We start from the raw sequence: 18838 nt of genomic DNA, 5'->3' as shown, positions 1-18838 counted from the left end.
GACAGGCGCCGGGCCAGAGAATGGAGCGGGAGAAAGTCCCAGGTCCCGCGTCCCTGGGACGACCGCCCAGCCCCAGGACCCGGCTGGGATCCGGAGACCGTGCTGACAGCCGGATTAGGCACGCCCCTCCAACCAGCCTCCCTCCCGCCCGCGTCCGCAGACGTCCCAGGCGGTCCCCACCCAGACAGGTTAGCCAGGGGATGCCAAACCTCCGGGACCCGGGCCTTCTGTGTCTTTGTAGAGTCTGCCACCACCCCCCCCCACCCCGTGCTCAAATGAAGCCAAGCCACCATGACAACCACAACAAGCGGCCTGCGGGCAGGCACGTCTGCGTCCCACCTTGGCTTAACCGGCATCTCTCACGGGACTGGGCTGCGAGCATTCTATCTGGACCTCAGGGTTTTGGGCTTACTGGGGACTCAGGCCTGATTTACCTAAAACACACCTGTAGCAGGCTCAGCCTGAGTCGGTGGCCTCTCCTCTGGGCCTCTGCACCACCACCTCTACAGCGGCGCCCAGGGCCACTGGTAACACTTTCTTGCTGCCGCTGGACATTCTGGGGCTGATGCCAGCCTGGCATCCCTAACTGGCAGGTATTTTTTGTTGTTTTTTTTTAACTTTTTTTAAAATATATTTTTATTGATTTCAGAGAAAAAGGGAAAGGGAAAGATAGAAACATCTGTAATGAGAACCACTAATGGGCTGCCTCCTGCACACCCCCCACTGGGGATCCAGTCTGCAACTTGGGCATGTGCCCTGACCAGGTGTCGAACGAGGGACCCTTCAGTCTGCAGGCTAATGCTCTATCCACTGAGCAAAACTGGCTAGGGCTCATCATTTATATTTCTCTCTCTCTCCCTCCCTCTCTCTCTCTCTCTCTCCCTTCCTCTTTGAAATTAATAAAAAATATATATTTTTTTTAAAGTGAAGGATCGTGTTGGAGGCCTAATAACTATGTCCACATCCCAGCTGCAAGTGCTCGGCTGGCAAATGGGGACACAAGTGATGTGACCAGAAAGGAGGGGGGCGGGGGTGAAGGGGGCGATGCAGGGGAAGGGGGAAGCCAAGGTTCCCACACTGGAGCTGAGGGCCAGGGGCCAGGGGGAAGGCACAGACTGAACGCACCTATAAGGAGGAACCTCGGCTCTGAGGGGGAGCGGGGCCCACATAAGCCCCACCCTGCTGCAGGTCAGACTCCCTACTGTCCACCAAGGGAGTCTGGGTGGGCCTCTCTCCTGCCAGTGTGGGCTGACCGGGTCTCACCTCGAGCCTCAGCTCGTACCTGCCTGTCTAAGTGTCACTGGTGTGTGTCTGTGTCCCCAGGCTGTCCCCACCCTGCACAGCCCCACCCTCACCTCTTCAGCTGGGACTCATCCTCTCCAGGCTGAGGGGGCTGTGGGTGCTTGTGGAAGCCTCTCGGACCCTGGGCACCTCCTCCCCAGGACCATGGAGGCCTCCTCAGATGGGGAACCTGTCCCCTGGGTGGGAGGGTCAGGATGTGGGGATCAGGCTGCAGGAGGGATCAGACCTCACAGCACCCTCGTCAATTCCACTTTCCTCCACCGGCATCAAGAGCGCTTGCCAGGGCAGCAGGAGCCCCCAGGGAGAGTGGGGGCACCTCTGGCGTCCCTCGGGACTCCGGGCCCTGCTGGACCACTCGGCGATTCCAGAACCGGCCATTCCAGAACCGCCCTGAGCTGGGCCTGGCTTCACGCAGGAGGTTGGAGCTCCTGCAACTCCTGCAGAGAGGAGGTTTACCTTGGGGGGGGGGGGCGGAAATTGCTTTGCTTTTGGGGGGGAGGGGTGCCCCTGGGTCGTGTAAAGACGCTCTTGCAGAAGGGGACATGGACGTGGAATGCACCTGAGCCAAGGGCAGCAGGGTGCCCCTACCTGGGCCTGTCCATCCTGCGCCCCCCACCCCAGCGACCCGGCCAGCAACCCCTGCAGTGCGGGTCCAGCCCCGACACACCAGCCGACACTCCGAGTTCTATCAAGAGTGGCGTTTATTCTCCTCGTGGAGGTGCGGCGCTCCGGGGAGCTGGTGCTATTGTGCTTAGGAAGGAGGTCTGTCCGTCCGTCCGTCTGTCCGGCCGGCCCGGCCCCAAACGGGGGCGGAAGAGGGGCGCGGCCCGAATAAAAATCCCGGCCTGTTCCGGGTGGGAGTATATGTACAAGGCGGCGGGGCGCAGGCGGGGGTGGAGGCGGGGCGGGCCGGCGGCCGCAGCCCCCACCCGAGGGCCCCCGCATCTCGGGCCCTGCTGTAGAATCAGTACAAAATAGGTGCTACCTAAACGTTCCTTCTACCTGAATTCGCTAAGTCGGTTATTGTGCTGCTTAGTTATGGGGGCAGGAGGGGGCCCATGGCTTTCCACGGCGGGGTGGGGGGTGGGGTGGGGAGAAGCAGGAGGCCCTGGCCGGCCCGCTGCCCTCCGGCCTTCTCCCTCGGTAGGCAGACAGGCGTGGGGGAGGTGGGTGCCTGTGTGTGCGTGTGCATGCGGGTGTGCCCGGCACAGGCGGGCAGGCCCCCGCTTGGGAGCTGTGTGGGCATCGACCTGGGATGTAGGGGTTGGGGGTGTGGGCCCTGCCTGCAGAGGAGGCAGCTGAGCGGCCGCGGGGCTGGGGCCCTGGGGGATGGGGCTGACCAAAGGCCGGCCGCCAGCCTGCACCTTTCCACTTGGCCTGGGGACCTGTCCCCACGGGCTGAGCCGGCGGCAGAGCCAGGGCATGGAATCCTGGGGTCGAGGTGTTTGTCCCGCATCAGGCCCAAGTCAGAGGCAGAGACCGACTACGCCCAGCACTGGCCCGGGGTGGGAAGATGGGGTGCGGGTTTGGGTTTAGGGATCTGGCCTCTCTCTTCGCCTCTGCCACCGTCCCTGGCACACCCAAGGGCGCTGGGCCCCGCCACCAATAGGCAACCCCCGCAGGCCGCCCAGGCCCTGGCAGACTCAGCAGTGGGCCTGACGCCTAGGAGGGAGGTACCCAATGCACACTCAGTGGGTGATCAACAACTAAAGGAGGGGTCCTGGGGCCACCCCCTGACACCGTCACACCGCCGGGTCCTGCCGTGGGGGGGCGGGGCGGGGAAGGGGGGGACAAAGGCTGCGCGGCCGGCCCCGCGCAGCATCCCTGATCTAGGGGCCTAGGGGGCAGCGGGGCGGGGATACCTGATTCTCAGTCACTAGAGGCGGCGGCAGCTTCGCATGCAGTGCGCATTATTGCTCTATATCGGCATCGGACTAGCTAAGAGGAGGAGGGAGCGGGCAGCCCCGGGAAGGGACGGGAGGAGGGCTGGGGCTGCATGCAGTGACGTCACAACGGCGGCGGCCAATGGGGAGGGCCCTTGGGGCGGAGTCGCCGCCGCCGAGGCTTTGGCATAGACGGGCGAGAAGTTGGCAACCGAGTGGGGCGGGGCCTGCGGCTCGGGGGCGGGGCCTACGGCTCCCAGGAGGCGGAGCCCGTGGGCGGGGAGCGCGGTCCTGGGCATCCCGAGCCCCGGGCGTCGACGGGAAAGGATGCGCCTCGGCGCCCCTTCCCTGACCCGAGTGCAATCCGTTCATAAATAAAACGTTAAAATACAGAAAAGAAAAACCCGACGCATCCGCACCCCCAGGGGGCTTTACCCGCAAAGCGAATACAGAGAGGTGTGTGGAGGGCCGCCCGGGCCTGCCTGCTGGGCCCCGGGGACGAGGGAGGGGGGCCCCGGGGCAGGACGGGGGGCGGGGGCGGGGGGCTGAGAGGTCGGAGAAGTCCATGCGATTCGATATGCGTCATTATATTCGTATGGAGGACAGAGCCCGGGGGGGGGGGGGGCTGGGCTGGAAGAATCTGATTTGGCAGAGAATGCGAGGCGAGGGTGAGGGAGCGGCTCGGACTGAGGCCCCGGAAGGAACCCGAGGGGGAGGGCGCCGCCGTCCGCCTCCCTCCCTCCCGGCCCCCCGCGCGCCTCACACTCTCGGGGCTCAGCTGAGACTGGGGGGCGGGGAGCCTTCGCAGGCTGAGCCCCCGCCCCCGCCGGGCCTGCTGCCGGGGAGGGGCCGGCTCCCTGGACTCCTGGGCCGCGGGCTTGGCCCCGGACGGCTCGGGAAGGGGTTGGGAAGACCTGAGTCTCTGCGGCGCGATCCGGGGCCCAGAGGAGGGAGGAGGGGCGCTCCCTGCCTCGCCCCGCCCCCCGCCTTCAGAAACCTAAGATGAGGTTCGGTTCTGGGTCTCCTCGACCCTATTGCTGGGGAAAAGCCTGGGGCACCCTGGAGGGGAAGGGAGGGAGCTCGGGGTGGGTCTCCCCTCGGGACCCTATTGCTTGAAGGGGCAGGCGAGGCCCCAGGCGGGCGAGGCGGGGGCCCCCTCCCCCTATTGCTGCGAGGAGGGGCCCGCCCTCCGGCCCCTCCCTCCACCCGAGCGCCGCCGCCGCCGGCGGAGACACGTCTGGGGGCCCGTATTGCTGAGAGCCAACCCGGCCGACCGGCGGGGGCGCGGCCGCCGCCCTAAGCCTGCACCGGGCTGAGCTGCGGCGGCGCGGCCGGGGCCGGGGCGGGGGCCGGGGCCGCGGGGCCGCCCTTGAAGCAGGCGGACTCGTAGTGCTTGTTGAGATAGGACTTGAGCGCGAAGCTCTTCTTGCAGCGCTTGCACTGGAAGTGCTTGAAGGCCGAGTGCGTCTGCATGTGCGCGCGCAGGTTGGAGCGGTCGGCGAAGGCCTTGCCGCAGTGCGCGCAGCCGAAGGGCTTCTCGCCGGTGTGCGAGCGCATGTGGCCCTGCAGCAGCCAGGGCCGCGAGAAGGCCTTGCCGCACACGCCGCACTTGTGGCGCAGGTCGTGCGTGAGCAGGTGCATGGCCATGGCCGGCATGGACACGTACACCTTGCCGCACGTCGGGCAGCGCCGCGCCAGCTGGCTGTCCAGGCTGCGGTGCGTCTGCTTGTGGCGGCTCAGGTTCGAGGACGTGGCGTACGTCTTGCCGCACTCGCCGCAGGCATGCCGGCCCCCCGAGCCGCCGGCGCCGGGCCCCGGGCCCGCGCGCGCCTCCGCGCCGGCCCCCCCGCGCGCGCCGCCGCCCCGGACCCCGGACCCGGACCCGGACCCGGACCCGGACCCCGCCGCGCGGGACCCAGCCGCGGCCCCGCCGCCTCTGGAGCCGTCGGAGGCCGGAGCCGAGGCCGTGGCGGGGGCGGCTGCCTTGCGGCGCGAGCGGCCGTCGGTGATGAAGAAGGCGTCGGCTGCGTAGCCCTCGCTGACGGCCGCGTCGCCGTTGATGTAGCCGCCCGCGGCCGTGGCCAGCTCCGGGCGCGGCGTGGGCGGGGGCGCCGAGCCCGCGGCCGCCGGGCCCAGCTCTCCCCGCACGGCCGCCGCGTACATGGGCTCCGGGGACGGCCCCTTGAGCAAGGCCGCCTCGGCGTCTCCATCGTAGACGGAGGTGGGCCCCGCGTAGTCGTTGAGGTATCCTGCGGGCCGGGGCGGACGGATGGGCGGACGGCGGGACAGGAACCAGCGGGGCGGTGGAGGAGACACCGGGGTCCGAGGAGAAGGACAAAGGGAAAGGGTCCAAGGGTCGGGGGACCGGGAGGACGGAGGTGGAGAGAGGAGAGGAGAGGAGATGAGACCGAGCCCGGCCGGGCCCCACCCTGCCAACCCCGGGCCCCACCCTCGCCGGGGGAGGAGGGAGGCCCCCCTTTCCGCAACGCCTCAAGGTCAGGGGGGAGGGGCGGTGCTTCCCTCGCCCTCCTTCCCGTCCCGCCCCTCCCCCTCGGGTTCTCCCCACTTCAGCAGTTTTCCCTGATTATGCAACACACTGCAGACCCGCAGCGCACAAAGCCGGGGCTGCCGGCCCAGGGACCCCGTCACCACCGCCTCTGGGGTTCCCATTGGCTTTGGGGGGGGGGGGCGGCGAGGGGAGGAGACAGAGCCTGCAGCCAGCCTGGATAATCACCCTCTCCTGTCCCCTAAGTCCCCCCACAAGCCTGGGAGCCGGGTACCCCACAGCCCTCCGGCCCGCACTCCTACCACCTCTCTTCGCCCCAGGCCCCAGGCCCCAGCCGTGGTGACCCCTCTGGCTCCAGCCCTACCCCCCCTCCTTACATCTGCTTCTCCCCACAGTCCCTTCCATGCCCTGCACCCCGGGGTCCTACCTTGCTCCCCATGGCTCTCTCCCCCCAGGCCTAACCCCTATGGAGGCCTCCCTGAGCCAGGCCAGCAGCCGGGCAGGTGTCCAGCAGGGGACACCTCGGGGACAAGCTGCAGGCAGGGTGTCATTCATACTGGAATCTGCAGTTCTCAGGCACAAGATGGTGCTCACAACCTCAGTCACAAGCGCACACAAGCTCTGGCTCTATCACCCCTGGGGTCCCCTGGCCTTGGGACACATCACCCACTAATGCGGGTCCCACATGCAGCCACCCTCCCCCCAACCCACATGAGCTCCGCCAGGGCAGCCCGTCACATGGGTGCACGGTGGCCCAGAATCACAGGGTCCCTCGGAGGGGCACACAGGCAGGTACACCCTCACACAGGGTCACACACGCACACACACACACACACACACACACACACGCACAGTCACATGGCCACACGCAGTCACATGGGCGCACACACAGGGGCTCATGTTCCTGCAGGCCACACTGGTTCTGCCACCCCGTGTGGCTGGCACCCCCAGCATCCTCGCCCACCCACATGCTAACAGTTGTCCTTGAACTTGGGCTCCCTCACACAAAGAGCCTCCCCCTGCTCCCAGCACTCCGGGCCTCCCTTGTCCACCACCCGCCCACCCACATCCTTCCTCCTGACCCCGGCTGCAGGGAGTAGCTGCCGATGCTGCCTCTGTGGTGCCTTCTCCCTGGCAGGTGGGCAGCCCCCCCCCCGACCCCCCAGACCCCCATGCCCACTCCCTGCAGCTCACAGAACTCCCTTGCTCGCCCTAGCAAGCCGTTCTGGCGGTGTTGCCAAAGCAGAGAGGCGGGCACTGAGCAGGCCTGGGTCTCTGGGTGTGGGTCTGCATGCACCCCTAGGTCCTATCCTGTCAGCAGGGGTCCATGTGGCGTGGGCAGTGGTGCGGGTCATTGTGCACCTTCAGGCACTTGCTGGCCCTGACCCCGGCCCCCCACCCTCTTTCCTGCATGGACAGGGCCCCTGCTGGGCCTGAGGCCAGCTCGGGCCTGTCTCTGCGTTTGCTTCTCCCCAACCCCCATCTCCATCCACTCCACCTCCCTCTGGCCTTCCCTAGGGTCTCTCTCCGGGGGCCCCTGCCCCCCACTCCCCCCAAGCGGAGGCTGGCGTCCCGCGCCCACCTTTCTCCTGCAGCCGTGCGCCGAGGTCGCCGCGGGCGCGCCCGTAGGAGCTCTCGAGGTCCGCGGAGGAGAACGTGTCAAGTTTGACCTTCTTGACCAGGAAGGACCTGGGCATGGTTTCTGCGGGACTCCGGCGCTGCGGGCCAGCGGAGCCGGGGCGTGGGGGGGCTGCGGCCGCGGCGAGGCCCCGTCACCATCCAGCGGCGCTGCGGGCGGCCGGGTTTCCACGCTGGCCTCCTCTGGCCTCCTGCCTCCCGGCGCTTCCTCCTCCTCCTCGGCTCCTCCGGATCCTCTTCGGCGTCCTCCCCTCCCTCTTTTCTCCGCTCTCCTCTTCCTTCCGTCCTTCCTTCCTTCTTCCTTCTTCCCTTCCTTCCTCCCCTCCTTCCCTCCTCTGGTCCCGGCTTCCCAGCCCGCAGTGCCGCCCCTGGACAGGCGGGGGAGGGGGCTGGGGGGTGGGAGGGGGGGAGCGGCTCCGTCCCGGGCCCGGAGGCTGCGAGTGGGTGCAGGGCTGGCCCGGCTCCGCAGCCCCCGGCCCCTCCCCCCCGCCACCGCGGCGGAGCTCAGTCAGCGGCCCCCCATGCCCCCGGGGGCGGCGGCGCCGGGCCCGGAGAGCGCGGCGGCGGCGGCGGCGGCGGCAGCTTCAGCACCGCGGCCAGCGCCGGCCCGGCCAGCACCTCGGCCAGCGACCCGGCGCGCAGTGCGGCGCGGGGGGCGGCGGGGCGGCGCGGGCTCGGCCGGGCGGGCGGGGGTCCCCGGCGGGGGGCTCCGGGAGGCTGGCTTTATTGTTCTGCAGCCCGAGCGGCGGCGGCGGCGGCGTCTTTGGCGGCGGGCGGGGGGCGGGGGGCGGGGGTCCTCGGGGGAGGGTGCGCGGGGAGGGCGGGCCGAGGGGGAGGGGGAGGGAGTGACGAGCTCGGGGGCGGGGCTGGGCGCCCGGACGCTCTGAGCCCGGCCTCCCGCGCCCGCGGCGCCTCTGCTGCGGCCGGGCCCGGCCTCCGGCTTTTAAAGCCCGGCCGCTGCGGGCGGGGCGGGGCGCGGGCGGCGGAAATGGCCGCGCGGGGCGGCCCGCCGGGGCCTCCGGGGAGGGAAGGGTCCTGGGGGTGCGGGGCTCCGGCTCCGTGAGGTTCCCCGCGCGGCTCGGGGGACGGAGGCCAGGCGGCCGGCGGCATTGTCGGGGGCGGGGGCGGCGGGGGCGCTCGGCCTGGGCCCCACGAGCCCGGGGGTTGGGATCGCTCGGGAAGGGACGCCTGGCAGAGCCCGGCTTGGGCGGCCTCGCTTTGGGACGCGGAGGCCTGAGACCTGCGGGGGCGGGCGGGGGAGGCGGAGGCGCGGGAGCGGGTGCTGAGGCAGCGAAAGCGCAGCGTGGACGCTCCGCGCGCCGGTGCCGCAGTGTCTCCCTGCGCCCGGTCACCCGGGCTGACCCCGCGCCTCCGCCCGCCTGTCCCCCCGCGCGGCGACGCAGCGAGCGGGGTGGGGAAGGGAAGAGGGGCCGCCACCCCCTTGCCCCAGAAATGTGGCTTCCTTGGTGGCTCTCCGCCCTTCGCGCGGCTGCAGCTCCCCCACTCCTCCTGGCCCCCGCGGCCCCGCAGCCGGGCGGACACCCTCCCGCGGCCGCCCCCCGGGTTTGCAGCCCCCAGGACGTTAGGCCCGTGGCCTATGGCGGGGCGCGCGGGTGCGGAACCGGAGGGGAGGTGCGAGCGGCACAGTGGCCGCGTGGGGACATAGGTCCCCTCCTAGGGTTCGGCTCTGCCATTGTCTGCGCCCCCACAGGGGGGTCGGGTCCCCCTGCGCCCCACTTTCCCGGGGACCAAGGTCGCAGGGGTGGCTGCGGGGGCAGCGCCAGCGCGGGGAGCGGGAGGCGCGTGCACCGGGCGCGGCGCGGTGACCTTGTGCGGGGCCGGTAGCGCGCGGGGCCGGGGGCGCGCGGGGCCGGGGGCGCGCGGAGCAGAGTGCTGAGCTCAGCGCCTCGCCGCCGCCTGCGCGGCGCCCGCTTCCTCCCGCGTCTCCGCCACGCAGCCAGCCGCGCCGGGCGGGTGCGGACCAGGCCGGTCACAGGCCCGCTTTGTGGCCCGCGACCCCGGCCGTGGCGACGGCGGGACATCCATCTTGCGTGGCAGGCGCTCCCCGGGGGCGGGGGCGGGGCTCGGCCGCCCCCTTATCGCGGAGCCGCAGCCGGAGAGGTCCGAGGTGGGGGCGGGGACCGGCATCCTCCCAGGGGGGCCGGGCTGAGGCTCAGCCGGAGACCCAGGGCCAATTAGCATTTTGATTGCGGGGCCGGGGGCCCATCTGGACTGAAGCCTAATTATGGGCGAGCCCTCCAGGTGCCGGCGGTGCGTGCCAGGCGCGGGCGGCTCCTCTCCCCGCCCGCCCAGCTCCTGGCTTTCGGTCAGCCGCCACCCCTCCGCATCCCCGACCGCAGCCGTCCTGCCGCCGGTTCTTTGTCCCTCCCTCATCACCTTCTCTCTTCCCTGGTTTGGGTCCCTGCCTCTCCCAGTCCACGTCCCCACCTCGCGGTCCCCAACCTCTGGGAAGAGGAGGCGTCAGAGCTCCCACACATGGGTCCCGCGGCCAGTGCTCCCCAGAGGACCTGTGCGGGCCCTGGCTCTCCACGCCTGGGGGAGCCCGGCAGGGAGGGCAGCTGGGCCCAGGCCTTGGTCATCGAAACGGAGCCGCCTGGGTGTGGAGCGCACATGCGTCCGGCTCAATTACTTGGGCCTCCGCGTCCTGACACCCCCTTCCCCCAATCCCAAGGTCCCCGTGCCCCAGTCCTAGGATTCAGCAAGGAGAGGCTGGAAGGGACAGTTGGTGATTCTTACATTTTTTAAAGTATTTTTTAAATGATTTTTAGAGAGAGAGGAAGAGAGATAGAGAGATAGAAACATCAAGGAGAATCATGGATCAGCTGCCTCCCGCACAGCCTGTCCTGGGGATGGAGCTTGCAACCTGGGCCTGTGCCCTGACCAGGATCCCACAGGCAGCCTCTTGTTTCCTGGTCCAGGCTCAGCCACAGAGAACGGGAGGCCCAGAGCAGAGGCGCTATGTTGCAGGAGAGGAGAGGGGGTCCCCAGGCACCTCCCGGATGCCCCCGCAGACCCAGCCAGGTGGCAGGACACTCCAGTGCCCTGGACACACCAGTGCATGTGGCCGCCCACCAAGCCTCTGGCCTCAGGGGCTGTTCCCCAATCCGGGTGCACCTGGGCCTGGCCCGTCTCCTTGTGGGACAGGAGGGAGGCCCCGGGGGCTAAAAGGCTAGGTTCTGAGGGAGAGACTCCGGCCCAACCGGCCTGGCTCAGGGGTTGAGCGTTGACCTATGAACCAGGAGGTCACCGTTCGATTCCCGGTCAGGGCACAGCCCCGGGTTGCCAGCTTGATCCCCAGTGTGGGGCATGAAGGAGGCAGCCGATCCATGCTTCTCTCTCATCATTGATGTTTCTCTCTCTCCCTTCCTCTCTGACATCAATTTTAAACACACATATTTCAGGGAGAGATTCTGAGCATGTGTCCCCAGCATTCTGCACCCCCAGAGCCAGTAAGCCTGTGTGTGTGCCCACTGTGGACCCTATGGCCATCTTCCGACCCCCTTCTGCCTATGAGGCTCCAGCCCAGCCCAGCCTGGAGGGGCCCCAAGCCCCCTCCCTGGCCTCCTGGATCCTGCCTTGGCTAGGAGCCTCCTTTGGCCTGGCTCCATGACACCTCAATACCCCCCCACCCCCAGCCTTCTCTTCCCCGCAGACACTGAGTGCGTGATGGGGTGTGTTGCCTTCCCAGAAGTCCTGATGTCCTGGGTGCAAAGTGGACGGGCAGCCCCTCAGCTGCTGGTTCTGGCAGATCTTGGGGGGAACACAGTTACCTCCACACAGTGTACATTTTTAAAAAACATATGTTATTGATTTTTTTACAGAGCGGAAGGGAGAGGGTAGAAAGTTAGAAACATTTATGAGAGAGAAACATCGGATCAGCTGCGTCCTGCACACCCCCTACTGAGGATGTGCCTGCAATTAAAGTAAATGCCCTTGACCGGAATCGAACCTGGGACCTTTCAGTCCTGCTTAAGCCAACACTATCCACTGAGCCAAACCGGTGAGGGCACAGTGTGCATTTTTGAAAATATATACTTTATTGATTTTTTACAGAGAGTAAGGGAGATGGGTAGAGAGAAACATTGATGGCTTGGATGATGCTACCTCAGTCACGTGGTTCAGGTGGCGCCTGCCACGTGTTTCTACTATAAAAGTACTATTTTTTCATTTTCTGTGCTCTATTCCAGTGATTTTCAAATGTGCTGAAATTTTTTTTAATTAAAGGATGCTGAGAGATGGAATATCAGGAAAGTCATTTTATTTATTTTTATATTTTTAATAGATTTTACAGCGAGGAAGGGAGAAGGGTAGTTAAAAACACGGATGGAAGAGAAAGACCAATCAGCTGCCTCCTGCAGGCCCCACCCTGTGGATGGAGCCCACCACCCAGGCCTGTGCCCTGACTGGGAATCGAACCCTGACCTCCTGGTTCATACGTCGATGCTCAACCCCTGAGCCACACCGACCAGGCATTGCTGCTGTATTCTTAGAAAGTAAGTCACTAAATCCAGCCCACACTCAAGGTTCCCCTGATTTTTACATTGATTTTTAGAGAGAGGGGGAAGGGAGTGGTAGGAAGAGAAACATCGATGTGAGACTAAAACATCCGTAGGCTGCCTCCTGCCCATCCCCTCTGGGAATCAAACCGGCAACCTTTCAGAGCCGTGAATGACACCCCACCCACTGGGCCACACCAGCCAGGCGGGTCTCATGGAGATTTTGACTGTTTCACAGAGGGCCCTGCACATTGTGCGGCCGGTCCTGGCCCCAGGGACACGTCGCTGGACACATTCCAGAAAGACCTGTGTCCCCGCCCGGCCACGAGGGAGCATGCTCACCCAGAGAACCAGGCGGCCTTCTCTGTTCTCTGCATCCAGGAGGCAGGAACACCTACTGGGCCAGGGAACATGGCCTGGGGTTCCAGCACACATGCGGTCCCACCCAGCCTGTGGTGACCTCTGGCCTCCCACTCTGTGGCAGGAACGTTAGGGCTGTCCAGTGCAGGACCACCTCCGGGCAAGGGGCTTGGACCTGAGGTCGTGCCCCATCCATTTGCTGCTGCCCAAGAGGGGCAGTGCCTCCACACCCACCTGGGACGGGCCCCACCGTCTAGGTTTCCAGCTGCTCCTCCACTTCGCTCCCACCGCTGCCCCCACCTTTTTTTTTTTTTTTTTTTTAAATATATTTTATTGTTTTTTTACAAAAAGGAAGGGAGCCCAAGCTGGTTTGGCTCAGTGGATAGAGCATTGGCCTGTGGACTGAAAGGTCCCAGGTTCGATTCCGGTCAAGGGCATGTACCTTGGTTGAGGGCACATCCCCAGTAGGGGGTGTGCAAGAGGCAGCTGATCGATGATTCTCTCTCATCAATGTTTCTAACTCTCTATCCCTCTCTCTTCCTCTCTGTAAAAACTCAATAAAAAATATACTAAAAAAAAGAAAAGAAAAAAAGAAAAGGAGAGGGATAGAGAGAAACACTGATGAGAAAGAAACATCAATCAGCTGCCTCCTGCACACCCCCCATGGGGATGTGCCCACAACCAAGGTACATGCCCTTGACCAGAATGGAAACCGGGACCTTTCAGTCCGCAGGCCAATGCTCTATCCACTGAGCCAAACTGGTTAGGGCCCACTTTTTTTTTTTTTTTAATATATTTTATTGATATTTTACAGAGAGGAAGGGAGAGAGAGAGAGAGAGCTAGAAACGTCGATGAGAGAGAAACAACTAGCTACCTCTTGCACACCCCCTACCAGGGGTGTGCCTGCAACCAATGTACATGCCCTTGACTGGAATCAAACCTGGGACCTTTCAGTCTGCAGACTGACGCTCTACCACTGAGCCAAACCGGTTTCAGCACCACTTTTTTTTTTTTTTTAATTATTTATTTCAGAGAGGAAGGGAGAGGGGGGGAGAGAGAGAAACATCAATGATAAGAGAGAATCATGGATATCGGGTGCTCCTGCAAGCCCCACTCTGGGGATCAAGCCCGCTACCTGGGCCTGTGCCCTGACCTGGAATCAAACCCTGACCTCCTGGTTCACAGGTCCACGCTCAACCACTGCGCCACACTGGCTGGGCTACCCCCCAGCTTTCGCCCCAGGGGCGCTGCTCACTGACAGCAGCCTGGAGGCCCTGGGAGGTGAGCACTGAAAGACCTCGGAGGGGGCCTCCCCGCATGGAGAAGAGGACCCCCAGAAGCAAGTGGCAGCTTTATTGAGAGGAGGGAGGGGAAGGGAGGGGTGGGGAGGGAGAGGAGGGGTGGGGGTGGGTGAAGAAGGGTGAGGGTGAGAGGGGAGGGGGTGGGTGTGGGAGTGAGAGGGGAGGGGAGGGGAGGGGAGGGGTGGGGGGGAGGGGACGGGCTTGTGCTCCGTGCAGGAGCGGAGCGGCAGCCTCACACGTCCAGGTATGACTGGCTTTCCGAGTAGGGGCTTAGGAAGCCTCCCACGTCGTTCTCTGGGGCTAAGGGGACCCCCAGCGGCCAGTGGCGGATCACGTGCCGGTAGGAGGTGGTCAGGAAGTCGAAGTAGTTAATGTTGAGCTTCCGGGCGATGTGCCGTCCCAGGAACTCCACTAGCTGGGGAGCGAGGGGCGGGCGGGCGGCGCTCAGCGCTCCGGGGACGGGAGCCGCGCCCGCTCCGCCGCCGCCGCCGCAGCGCCCAGGCCCGGCCCCGGGAGACGGCGCCGTCGGAGGCCCTAGGCCGCGGGGGAGCGAGGCCGGGCCGGGCGGACCCACCTCGTAGTGCTCCGACCGCTGCACGAGGATGAGCGGCTCCAGCCTGTGGCCGCACAGAACCAGCTGGAAGAAGCTCCTGCCGCGGGCTGGAGGGGGCGCGGCTCAGCCCGAGGCCGGGGCGGGGGCGGGGCTCGGGAACCCGGGGTGGGCCCGCTGGCCGCCGCTCCCGCCCCCGCCCCCGCCCCCGGCCTGGTCCCCGGCCCCCCGCCCGCCCCGCCCCTCGTCACCGTCGGAGCTGAGCGCCAGGCGCACGTAGACCAGGTGCATGGGGCCCTGGCACACGGTGCGGCCCTGGATGGAGAAGTGGTAGGTGCCGAGCACGTGGTTCAGCACCAGGCGGCGCCGCGGCAGCGACGAGATCGTGATCCACAGCCCCACGCCCACGCCGTAGGCCGGGAAGCCCCACGTCTCCTGGTTGCGCACCTGCTGGCGGCGCCAGGGAGCCTCTGAGCGGGCGGGGCGGGCGCCGGGGCGGCCGGGGTGCGGGGTGCGGGGGGGGGGGGTAAGGGAAACGGGGGAGGGGAGAACCTCAGACCTGGCTCACGAGGCCGAAGATGACGAGGAAGAGGCAGACGAGGAAGAGCAGCGCGCCCTTCCACAGCGTGTCCAGGTAGTACTCGAGCACGAAGACTGCGCGGGAGGGGCGGTGCGTGAGGAGGGGGCTGTGGTCGGCCCCGGGCCTGGGGCTGGGACCTGTGTCCAGCCGGTGATTCCGGGCCCAGGCCAGCCCCGCCCCCGCCCTTCAGGCCTCAGGCCCGCCCGCGCCGCGTCCCGCCGCCCCCGCAGGGCGCCCGGCTCCGCACCCTTAGGCTGCAGCTGCGTGAACGGGTAGAAGCTGTTGTTCTTGATGCGCCAGGCCAGGTAGCGCTCGTTGCAGCAGAGGTTGACCGCCCAGAGCTGGAAGCGCTTGCCGCAGCGAGTGGGGAGGTTGCTGATCAGGTCCCCGGGGACCTGGGTCTGGGCCAGGCGTAAGCGGTCAGCCGGGCAGACTTCTGCCCCCTCCCCGGCCACACACACACCCAGCCCTCCCGGGACCTGGGAGAAAGTTGCCAGGGCTGCAAGGAGGAAGGAGCTGGAGCGCTCAGGCGATCAGCAGGGGAGTCCTCAGGCGGCAGTCCAGGCTGGGCTGCGGGGTGCGCTCGGGTTCTAGAAGCTTGGGGCGCTGGGTTCTAGAAGGGTCTGTATTGTTGACCACCCCCTTCCAAGGAGAGTCCCCTGGCCAGGTCCTTGTTGTGGGCGCTCACGGCCCACCCCACCTGTGGGAGGCTCCTTGCACAACCTGGTTCACCTTTCCTGAGGGATGGGGTGGTGAGACACCCCGGCCTCACACCAAACCCTAGAGCTGAGCCCGGCCGTCCCCTGCACCGCACCTGCCAGGCCAGAGCCTCCTAACCGAGGCGGCTCACCTCGGCATCTCCGAGGGTGGGACACACAATCCAGATTCCAGTCCAAGGCACAGCCCCAGCGCCCTCTCACCCTGACAACCCCCCTCAACCAAAGGCAGACTCGGGATCCTGTGGGACCCCCCAACAAAACCAAACACAAAACAAACTCCCGGCCAGCTCTAGCCCCAAGTGGTTCCCTCAGGCATAAGCCCCGACCACCCCCCCAACAAAAGGCCACACAATTCTTAAAAATGTTTATTGTCACAAAATGCTCCAACATCTAAAACCGGAGAAGGGTGCAGGGCCGGGTGACCTAGCTGGGGGAGGGCGGGCAGGTGAGCAGCTGCTCCAGGCACCCCTGGACCTCCTCTGGGCCGCGGTACGCCCGCTTCAGGCCCCTCGGAAGGCAGCGGCAGGACTCCAGGTTGAGGTACCGCAGGCCCGGGCAGCTGCTGATCACAGAGCTGTGGGAGCAAGGTAGGCCATGGGGCATGGGGCCACTGGCTCCCCGGAGACCCGGGCCCTGCCAGGGCTGGGCCAGGCCGGGAGCCCTCTCTGCCACCCAAGCCACGGAGGCCCAATGCCAGTTCCCTTGGTGCCCCCAAGCCCGACTCCAAGCCCCCTTTGCCCGCATATGCTCCCCTTTCAGACCCTGGAGCTGGCGAGCCAGGCAGGACAGGAGGCCGGCCATCCTGGCTCCAAGGGACGGGGGAGGCGGTGCTGACCTGACTGTGCTCGGTGTGACCCGGGTGCCCCTGAGGTTAAGGGAGCACAGGGCTGGGGGGGAGCCCCCGGGGGCGCCCGAGAAGGCGGCCAGGGCCTGCTCCAAGTCCTTCTCACTGAAGCCCTGGCCACTCAAGTCCAGCTCCCGCAGAGTGTGGCACCACTTATGGGTCAGCAGGGGGCTGCCCTCCTTGGCGAGTGTCAGCCGGTCTGACACGCCGTACAGGCCCAGGTACAGCTGCTCCAGCTCTGCAGGCGAGAGGGGTGGGCATGAGCTGTGGGGTGGGCCAGGGCCCCCCGTCACACCTGCCCTGATGCCACCCAGGGGCGCTGACCCTGACAAGGCAGGTCATGCAGGCCGACGGGTGTGACCCGGGCGCAGCCTCGAAGGTCCAGCAGGCGCAGGCCGGGGGAGCCCCGGAGCAGGCGGCTCAGAGCCTCGTCGCTCACAAAGCTGCAGGTGGAGCCGGCCAGGCAGAGCTCCTCGAGGCGGGGGAAGCCTGGGCCGGGAGTCGCCGCTCGCCCCGCAGGTTTGGGCAGCCATATCAGGTTCAGCAGCCGCAGCACCTGGGGGCAAGGCCCAGGCTGCAGGTGGGGAGGGGCGTGCCAGGCGGGAGAGGTGGGGCGGCGGGTACCTGCAGCTGGGGGCAGCCTCTCTGCAGGGCCTCCAGGGGCAGCTGGAGGGGCGTGTTGTTCCGGTGAATGCCAGTGCTCACCTCCAAGAGCTGGAGCTGGGGGCAGCAGCCACCCTGCAGAAGTGGGGGCGCGGGAAGGCCGGGGGGGGGTCAGTGGCCTGGCAGTCTCTGGCTCGGCACCAACTCGGCTCCTGTCTGTCACCAACCTACCAGCAGGGCGCCCAAGATGGCAGTGGTCTGGGAGCCGTAGGTCAGCCACAGCTTGCGCATTCGAGGCCCCACCTCCTCCAAGAAGTTCACCACAGCCGTGGACTCCACCTGAGGACCCAGCACAGGGGTACCTGTCACCGTGGCTTGGGCTTCTTCAGGGCCCCTGGGGACACAGGGCTCACCATGGAGTGCTGGACGTCCAGGCTGTGGAGCTGGGGGCAGGCTCTGGCCAGCGTGACCAGAGTGTCAGAGGTCACACCGTGGCAATCGGAAAGCTTGAGGAAGGTGAGCCGAGGACAGGACTCACTGACCAGCTGCAGAAGAGAGAGGCGCGGCGGGATTGAGGGAGGGCAGGCCGTGGTCAGCAAGAGAAAGAAACCAGCGGCTGGTACCACGCTCCTGCCTCGGCTACAACCTCCTTTCCTCCCTTGCCAGGCCCACCGGGAGCTCCTAATATTTCTGACACCTCCCTGCTGGAGGAGACAAAAGGGAAGGAGAAGCAGGCAGGTATCCCCGTGGGCCAGGGTTGGACGCCACGGTGCCTGGCCCACTCTCTGGACGCCATGGGCAGCCCCAGGTTTTCGCAGCTGGTGTGCAGGACAGCCTCCGGCACTCACCTTCAGCACGGGATGTACCTGGGACTTCCAGTGGATGAGGGTCAGCCTCTGGAGCTGTGAGAACCTGGGGAGAAGGCAGAGGCTGAGCTGCAAATGTTCCCACGCTGCCTCCCCGCACAGCCCCTTGGTGCAGGGGAACAGGAAGGGGCCTGGGGCTTCCCACACCACAACGGGTACCGGAAGGGGATGAGGAAAAGAGGGGATGCCCCACCGACTGGGCATAAGCCACTCCAGGGAAGCCAGGAGCTTCTTCTCGGCCTTGGCGCCGCCTTTGGTGGATCGGCCGGCCAGCGGGGGCGACAGGGTCACGGTGTGCCAGAGAGCGGGCTGGGAGGCGGCCTCGTGCCAGCGGCGGCACACGCGCGCGGCCCTGGAAGAAACCCTCTGCTGAAGGGCCGCGGCCGGAGCCATCGCACCGGCGGCCGCAGCTCTTACAACGCCGCGGACGCTCCAGCAGACGCTCGTGGGGCTCTAATTGGAGCCCAGGAGACCGGCCTCTCGGGCACAAGTGTGCCCGTGCGGAGGCGCGCGGCTTCTGCCCCCGCCTCTGCCCCCCACACGGTGGCAACAGGTCCGCCACGCTCGACGGGCCCGAGGTACCTGCCGAGGAAGGGCATGGGCCCGTCCGCCGCCACCAGGAGCCCGAAAATCTGCAGCAGGATTTCCAAAGGAATGCGGTCGCCCCAGCCGGGGTCCGGCCCCTGCGGCGGCGCGGGCGCGGTGGTGGGTGCGGGCCGGGGCCTGGCCTTGGCCGCCGCGGCGCGGGCCCCGGGGGGCGGCAGCGGCTGGGCGCGGCGGGCGGCGCGGCGGTGGGCGCGAGCGCGAGCGGGCCCCGCGCCGGGCAGCACGAGCAGCATGCTGTCGGCCTGCAGCAGGTGGAACCCGGAGCCGCTCGGCGCCAGCCGGTCCCACCACCAGTCCTCGGCCGAGCGGGCCCGCTCCCCGGCCGGGGGCGCGCCCCGCACTCGGCGCCGGGCTCTCCGGACCCGCCGGACGCCCCCGGGAGCCATGGGTACTCGCTGCGCTCCGGGGACGGATCCAGGGGAGCGGAAGCAGCGGAACTTGACGGCGGAAGGGGCGTGTCGGGAGGGAGGGACTTGTCATATCTCCAACGAATCAGTGCCCACTTCCGTGGCGGAGCTTCCGGTGGGAAGACATTTCGGGATTTAACCGTGTTCGGGCCGGG

At 66.8% G+C, this 18838-nt stretch overlaps 4 protein-coding genes across 6 annotated transcripts in view; 1 reads left to right on the top strand and 3 right to left on the bottom strand.

Annotated features, from left to right (window-relative positions):
• Positions 1-1985: 1985 nt before the first annotated feature.
• Positions 1986-7976, bottom strand: SCRT1 (scratch family transcriptional repressor 1). Its single transcript, XM_036422613.2, has 2 exons — positions 7274-7976; positions 1986-5434 (listed from the first exon to the last, which is right to left on the bottom strand). The coding sequence occupies exons 1-2, from the start codon at positions 7386-7388 to the stop codon at positions 4482-4484; spliced, it is 1068 nt and encodes a 355-aa protein (XP_036278506.1). The 5' UTR covers positions 7389-7976; the 3' UTR covers positions 1986-4481.
• Positions 7977-8942: 966 nt separating this feature from the next.
• The window catches only part of ADCK5 (aarF domain containing kinase 5), a 30987-nt gene continuing 21091 nt past the window's right edge, over positions 8943-18838 (top strand). Inside the window, exon 1 of the mRNA XM_036422581.2 lies at positions 8943-8961. The gene's annotated coding sequence lies outside the window, so the exon portion shown is untranslated. The remainder of the gene's footprint in view (positions 8962-18838) is intronic.
• Positions 13717-15496, bottom strand: TMEM249 (transmembrane protein 249). The gene is made up of 6 exons (XM_045575842.1): positions 15489-15496; positions 14886-15154; positions 14618-14712; positions 14310-14505; positions 14083-14168; positions 13717-13923 (listed from the first exon to the last, which is right to left on the bottom strand). Exons 1-6 carry the CDS (start codon positions 15494-15496, stop codon positions 13741-13743), a joined length of 837 nt encoding a protein of 278 aa, XP_045431798.1. The 3' UTR covers positions 13717-13740.
• Positions 15710-18808, bottom strand: FBXL6 (F-box and leucine rich repeat protein 6). Of its 3 annotated transcripts, XM_036422578.2 has the most exons (9): positions 18253-18808; positions 17864-18022; positions 17653-17716; positions 17218-17349; positions 17036-17143; positions 16826-16939; positions 16526-16757; positions 16193-16439; positions 15710-15931 (listed from the first exon to the last, which is right to left on the bottom strand). In XM_036422578.2, exons 1-9 carry the CDS (start codon positions 18660-18662, stop codon positions 15781-15783), a joined length of 1617 nt encoding a protein of 538 aa, XP_036278471.1. In that variant the 5' UTR covers positions 18663-18808; the 3' UTR covers positions 15710-15780. The 3 variants fall into 3 exon arrangements, with proteins under 3 accessions (XP_036278471.1, XP_045431883.1, XP_045431884.1); XM_045575927.1 differs by lacking the exon at positions 17218-17349 and having other exon boundaries at positions 16526-16939; positions 18253-18756; XM_045575928.1 differs by lacking the exons at positions 15710-15931; positions 17218-17349 and having other exon boundaries at positions 16306-16439; positions 16546-16939; positions 18253-18756.

Source organism: Pipistrellus kuhlii, unplaced genomic scaffold (genome assembly GCF_014108245.1).
Source record: "Pipistrellus kuhlii isolate mPipKuh1 unplaced genomic scaffold, mPipKuh1.p scaffold_m20_p_70, whole genome shotgun sequence".
NCBI classification, from domain to species: domain Eukaryota; kingdom Metazoa; phylum Chordata; class Mammalia; order Chiroptera; family Vespertilionidae; genus Pipistrellus; species Pipistrellus kuhlii.
This window is presented reverse-complemented; position numbering and strand designations above follow the sequence as displayed.

What these genes read in the sequence shown, in the direction of transcription:
- SCRT1 (XM_036422613.2), bottom strand. Translation starts at nt 7,388, where the DNA reads ATGCCCAGGTCCTTCCTGGTCAAGAAGGTCAAACTTGACACGTTCTCC. An exon ending in CGCACGGCTGCAGGAGAAAG is followed by an intron (nt 5,435 to 7,273) that starts GTGGGCGCGGGA and finishes CCCGGCCCGCAG; the next exon opens with GATACCTCAACGACTACGCG.
- TMEM249 (XM_045575842.1), bottom strand. An exon ending in CACGCAGCTGCAGCCTAAGG is followed by an intron (nt 14,713 to 14,885) that starts GTGCGGAGCCGG and finishes CCTCCCGCGCAG; the next exon opens with TCTTCGTGCTCGAGTACTAC. An exon ending in AGCGGTCGGAGCACTACGAG is followed by an intron (nt 13,924 to 14,082) that starts GTGGGTCCGCCC and finishes CTCGCTCCCCAG; the next exon opens with CTAGTGGAGTTCCTGGGACG.
- FBXL6 (XM_045575927.1), bottom strand. Translation starts at nt 18,756, where the DNA reads ATGACAAGTCCCTCCCTCCCGACACGCCCCTTCCGCCGTCAAGTTCCG. An exon ending in GAGTGGCTTATGCCCAGTCG is followed by an intron (nt 17,717 to 17,863) that starts GTGGGGCATCCC and finishes CCTTCTCCCCAG; the next exon opens with GTTCTCACAGCTCCAGAGGC. An exon ending in CCATCTTGGGCGCCCTGCTG is followed by an intron (nt 16,940 to 17,035) that starts GTAGGTTGGTGA and finishes CCACTTCTGCAG; the next exon opens with GGTGGCTGCTGCCCCCAGCT.